The sequence below is a fragment of the Parambassis ranga genome, chromosome 16 (genome assembly GCF_900634625.1).
Source record: "Parambassis ranga chromosome 16, fParRan2.1, whole genome shotgun sequence".
Taxonomy (NCBI): Eukaryota; Metazoa; Chordata; class Actinopteri; family Ambassidae; genus Parambassis; species Parambassis ranga.
The window spans coordinates 13,784,460-13,790,459 of NC_041036.1; the positions used below are offsets into that span (position 1 = coordinate 13,784,460).

The 6,000-nt window shown below is 42.1% G+C and overlaps 1 protein-coding gene across 1 annotated transcript; it reads right to left on the reverse strand.

Annotated features, from left to right (window-relative positions):
- Positions 1-2,802: 2,802 nt before the first annotated feature.
- Positions 2,803-6,000, reverse strand: vamp1b (vesicle associated membrane protein 1b). The gene is made up of 5 exons (XM_028424521.1): positions 5,327-6,000; positions 4,081-4,228; positions 3,597-3,755; positions 3,099-3,150; positions 2,803-2,875 (listed from the first exon to the last, which is right to left on the reverse strand). Coding segments are annotated over exons 1-5 (378 nt in total). The 5' UTR covers positions 5,329-6,000; the 3' UTR covers positions 2,803-2,858.

The window sequence follows — 6,000 nt, forward strand, 5'->3', positions numbered from 1 at the left end:
TGAAAACACAGACATGGCTGCTGATCTTATGTTATGTCACCTGTCTGCCAGGATTAAGTGTTGATTAAATTCAGATTGCAGATTCTCCAGCAATTCAGAGCAATCATTCACGTCAGTGTTCAGAGCAATGCTTCAGCTGCAGCTGCAGCAAATGCTTTTCTAGTTTCTGTATGCAGTGTTGTAAGTTTGGAGCTTGCATTTCTTTACCATGTAAATTAATACATTTGGCAGAACCAATAGAAATATTTCTCATGCATGAAACGTACAGTCCTGTTCTTACCCATCTCAGTGTTTACTGTATTTGAGGTCAGCAGACCTGATGTTTGAGGCCTCTTTACTTCTAAACACTAGCTGACCTGGTGGAATGTTACTGTATGAACTCCAAAACCTGTCAAAGCAGGGTTTGGATCTTTCATATTCTGCTGAAAGACACAGTCAGACTAGCTTTTACTTACAGATTAATAAAATCTCCCAACATCTGTCTAAAGTAATCTTTTCATTCATATTGTAGCTACTCAGTGTGATCATGGAAAGGTGGTAACCGTTGGTTGTCAGTGGCAACCTTACCACTAGATGGCACTAAAACCTGTAAGGTGTAATGGAGTTACTCTGTAAAGCAGATTCTGTTTTAATACGTTGTTTTGAAGAGGTGCCGTCGTAGATGTAATGTAGAGTATGTTTTCGTGGTGTGTCCTTTTGTATGTATATGATATATTGTTGCTCTGATGGATTTTGTAAGTCAGCAGCATTTATCTGGAATAAATAGATAAAAAATGCATTGTTGGTTGATCAGAGGAGTTCTCATCCACAAAGGCTAGAAGGGGTTAAACATTTAGCACATCATTAATGCTGGTGAAGCATTTGTAGAATGTGTAATGAAGGTGATTGTACTTGCAGAACATCTCAGCTCTGTATCAGAATAGACAGTGAAAAAAATCGGGCACCGTGTGACAAACACACACACACAAAAGCAAAACCCACAGTTCATTTCATGATTTCTTTATTGGCATCAGCAAAAGTTGTAAACATGCATTTTTGTTTCTGCAAACCCAGTTGCATCACTTATTGTATTTTCAGGTTTTAAATCACACAACATATTCTTTCATCTGGTGATAATTACCTGATAATATTGCTGGTCAATATCATCAGATAATTTTGGCTAACTGCTACAATTACGCATGAAAGCACTTCGCACATAAGGTTGTTGTTTTTTTTTTTTTTTTTTTTTTAACAACTCTCACAATCAGTCCAAAGAAAGGAAAATGAACTTCAGTTAAATCCAACAACAGTCCCTAAAACCTGAAAGAATTTATAAACACATTGATTTCAGGAGCATAAACTGACAGATGTGTACTATGGTTCTATTCATACAATACTACATGTGTTCAACAGTGCATTATAGTAGCAGTTGTTTGCAGTCTCTGAATATTATTTTTCTCTCAAAAGCATGTGATGTTAACAAAATTTGGCAAACTCTTGAGCATTGTTGCATTGCATAAGCAGTAATCAGATCAGTAGACATTATACACACGTCCTAACAAAAGAAATTGTACAGTCGGCAGTAAGGTTCAGAAATGGCAGATACATAGGTCACACAAATAGGCAAAACTACGGACACCGTTTGCCATGCAAGTTAGAAACAAACACCTCAAACTGGCTGTTATCGCACTGCAGGTGACACATGTGAGTCAGTGTGGTGGGGTGGCTCAGAGTATCTAAAACATGTTCGCTCTCTCGTTGTCCTGCTTCCTGATAATCAACTTAAACTACAAACACTTTGACAACACAACTCTCAAAACAAGAGGAGGTTGGTACCTGTTTTAAATGTGATGCTGCACATTCATCTGTCTATGGCTGCGACTCTGCCCTGACCAGAGTTCCTCTGGCTTGGAGCACTCTGTTCATGTGTTCTGTAGATTGTCTGTTAGTGGCTGCTCATGTGTTTGTCTTGCTGTGCATATTAATCTGCTATTAAGGATCGCACCAGCACATGTGGCACCATATAGTCACTTTATAGTCACTTATTAGTCCAGAATCGAGTTTCACTTAATTATGCAAGAAAATATGATGCAATACTCCTCCTACCTTTCCCTGAATCACTTCCTTCTTTCCTATTCTCTCATGCGGTCTCGTCCCCTTTTTTGCATTTCTCTTTTCTTGTCATCGCTGAGCTGCTGCAGAGACTAAGTGAGAGAAAGTTAGATGGAAAATGCTAAATTGGAAAAACAAATCTATTAGCTACAAGACTGGATCACAGTTACACACATATTCAACTAAAATGATCATAATCTTAATCTAATAAAATGTTCTAATCTAAATGTTTTGTTAGTAAGCAACGATGATAGAAGCAATAGTGACAAGAGGAGTGTGTTAGTTAGGCATGTCAGTATGAATTTACAAATGTAGGTCTCTAAAAAAACGTTATATGAACAAGCTTTGGCGTGTCGGGGTGGGAAGTCTGCACTCTCCCTGCACGCATTCACCTTTCCCCCCTCAGCCCTGTCTGCTAGGAGGATTTTTCTCTCTCCTTCGTTCCCTTCCTTTCTTCCTCCTTCACTCTGCCTCCTGTTTCCTTAATAATTCATGATGTACAGAGACAGGAGACAGTGAGTGAGATACGGCACACCAAAACAGCAGGAGAGAAACAACAAGAAGGGAGGGAACAAGGAGACAAAGAGAGCAGAGACACCAATATATACACTACTGTCATGTATAAGTGCAAGATGGTTCAATGGAAGACTGTGTTAAGAGAGGGAGGAGGGGGTTGATAAAGATTGAGGTGTGGCGCTTGGGTTTGTTTTTTCCTCCCCTCTCATATCATCCTCAAGTCCATATCCATCACTGTCGACGGGCTGAGCTCAGTAGAAAAAGTACACTGCAGAAGGAGAGAGAGTCATTAGTGTAATGAGTCTGGCAGCATATCACTTAAAACAAGAGAGCACACAGAGATCTTCTTTTTTATCCTCCAAGCATCAGGATTAGAGGAACCTGTATTTCAATTTCCTGTTGACTTCATCAAGTACCAAGTGCAAATGTGTGCCTGTAAATCATAAAAAAAGTGTTTTATGATTATCAACACAAAGTGGTTTCATACTTACAGAATATTATTCCAACCACAATGACTCCAATGATTCCCATCATGATCATCATCTGAAAAAAGAAGACAAAGAAATGAGTTCACCGTCTGCCAACACAAAACAAAACCGCAATGACACACTGAGAAAAAAAACATTGAGAATTGTTTTATTTTTGGTAAAAAATTCTAAGAAAAAAACATTTTTAGAACACAAAATCTGCAAAAACTGTAAAACTCCAAATTAAAAATTAAACATCTGAGTTTAAAATTAGAACTTGACAAAAAATATCTTCTTTGGTTTGGTTGTTGGTTTAGTCATGTAATCTTTTTAGTGACTTCTTTCTTCCATTCTTCCTGAAACATTGTTTCATCCCCCACAGCAGCTCATTAACAGAACCTTATGTCTGAGTGGGTGCTTTTTTTATCATGCTATATCTCACCCCACTGCACACTAACAGGCACGTTCAGATGACATTGTTAGTCTCTCACAGTGAAACAGAGCCACACTGATGCTGCCCACCTTGCAGTTCTTCCACCAGTACTTGTTTTTTAGCTTGGCTGCACAGCTTTCAAACTGGGAGGCTCCGGCTTGGAGAGCGTCCGCTCTGTCATCCAGCTCTGAAAGCTTCTGGTCCCTTTCCAAAACCTTGTCCACATTCACCCGCATGATGTCCACCACCTAGTCCACAGCAGCAAGACGATGAGGAAGCATTTGGCAGTGGTGGATGGGAGAGAGGAGGAGGATGACGACAGTGGTTAGAGGAAAGCAGCCCAACGGACGGAGGTTATATATCACTAACAAGCCATTTGCAAATTGTAGCTGATGCTTATTTACATGAAGGCTTTTGGAACAATGACACAGCATCCTAAATATTAGCTTGTGTCTCTAGAAAAGCAGTTCACACACAGTATGACCTACAGTAAGTCCAGATATTTGGAGATTTAGCTTTGACAGTCTTGTAACATCAGTTTCCTGCCCACAATCCCGACATGGTCTGGCTCACCTCTTCAACTTGGGCCTGTGTCTGCTGTAGCCTGCGGTTGCTGGAGGTATTGGGAGGGCCGGCTGGGGGGCCAGCTGGGGCTCCATCTGGGCCAGGTGCACCTGGAGCACCGGGTGCTCCGGCTGGTGGGGCAGCATCTGGGGCAGACCTGAAAGAGATGCAAGGGGGAGAGTTTATGGGAGAAAGTGAGAGTTTTGTGACACCACAGTGGCATCAGCAACTTTCTATGCAGTGGTGTGATCACAAACAGGGAAAAGAGAAAACTGAACAAACTGGTCAAGAGGGCTAGCTCTGTTGGTGAGAGGAGCATGTTGGCCAAGCGGTCAAACATCCAGAACAACCCCTCTTACCCTCTGTGTGAGACAGGACCTTGAGCAGCTTGTTTAACTGCAGACAGCTGCACCCTCAGTGAAAAAAGCGACGTTACTGGAGGTCTTTTGTCCCGACCGTGGTCAGGACTGTGTTGTACGGTCAGACCAATAAAGTCTTATCTTATCTTAACCGATGTTCTGAGAGTGAATGTGTTTTCTATGAGGAGTAACTCACTTGATGCAGAAGAGGAGGGGAAAAAGGTTTTATGTAAAAGCTTTTGATTAAAACAGAAAGGTAGAAACAGGGAGCGGGGACACTGGGAGATGGGGGTATACAAAACAAATAGTGTTCAAAGTCAAAGAAAGCAGTGATGGTGAGGAGAGGTGTGATGCAGAGGGATGTCCTGTAGGAGTGATGGGTTCAGAGAGAGAAGGTGAGGGGGAAAAGGGTTAATCAAGCAGGGGGAAGAAGAAGAGGTGCACAGGAGGCTTAAAACTGAGCAAACAAGCTCTGCAGAGGAACAGCCAATAATAAGGCTGCTGGACAGTTTAATATGACAGAAATGACATCTTTGTTAAAATAAAATAATGATTCAGGAGATGACTCAAAAGTCCTTCAAAACATCCAAACACACAACAGACTGTTTTTATAATCCCACTGATGTAAAAGCGTTCAAAACAACTCATGGCCAGTCAGTCTGAGGCTGCAGAGTGGCATCAGTCAGCCTGTGAATACATTATTTAGTGAAGCTGTGACGGAAGATTTCACTTGCGTCAGCAAAATCCATCAAGCTGAAAGAAATCAGCTCCCCGTGAAAAAAAACACATACAAGGAAATGAACAGAGCAGAAAACACAGGCGCCCACCCACTCTCATCTGACATGTTATGCTGTTATTGTGAAAAAGCGCATTTGAAAAGACGCAGTAATACTCACATCTTCTATGCAGCTGTTTGAAGTGACGGAGGAGGGGTGAGGAGGCTGAGGGAGGGTCTGGACTACAGCGCCAAAGAAAGAAATCTCAGAAAAAAGAGAAAGAGGAGAATCTGTGGCTACTTGTCCGACAATAAAGTCCAAATTTTCCTTAAGAAAAAAAAGAGCTTTAAGTGCCGCACAAACAGTAAAAGAGGCGGAGGGTCTTTGCGCAGTGGAGCGGATCCTCTAGCGATGCATATATACTGCAAGTCGTCAGCAAAGTACCGCAATACCGAGCCACGTAGTAGTGTACAGATGATTCACTGTGTGGCTGGAGTGAAGGAGAGCTCAGGAGAAAAGTACTTGTGAATGATAATCCATTGAAGAGGAATCCGCGGACGCTTTGATCCCTGCAGGAAGCTGCAGCTCCTCCAAGTGATGCTGAGTCCTTATGGAGCTGCTCCCGGATGCTGAGACGCAGCTCTTGATTGGCTGTTTGTTAAGATGCCTCTTCTGAAAGCTACTGGCTAAATGCGTGCAATTTGAAAATTAAAGGGGGCAAAAGTGCAGTGGTGGGGAATCAGCTGTGTGTCTAGTATTTTCTGTCACTCCCGCCCCCCTCTCTCTTTTTCTGCGCGTCTTGGGGGAAGTGCGGTAGTTTCGTCCGTGTAAAGTCCTATGGCACTGTGGGTAAC

Bases quoted from the DNA above. Each gene is read 5' to 3' on its own strand.
- vamp1b (XM_028424521.1), bottom strand. The intron at 3,756-4,080 runs GTGAGCCAGACC...GCTGTGGACTAG, and splicing joins CACAGGCCCAAGTTGAAGAG to GTGGTGGACATCATGCGGGT. The intron at 3,151-3,596 runs GTGGGCAGCATC...TTCTTTTTTCAG, and splicing joins ACTGGTGGAAGAACTGCAAG to ATGATGATCATGATGGGAAT.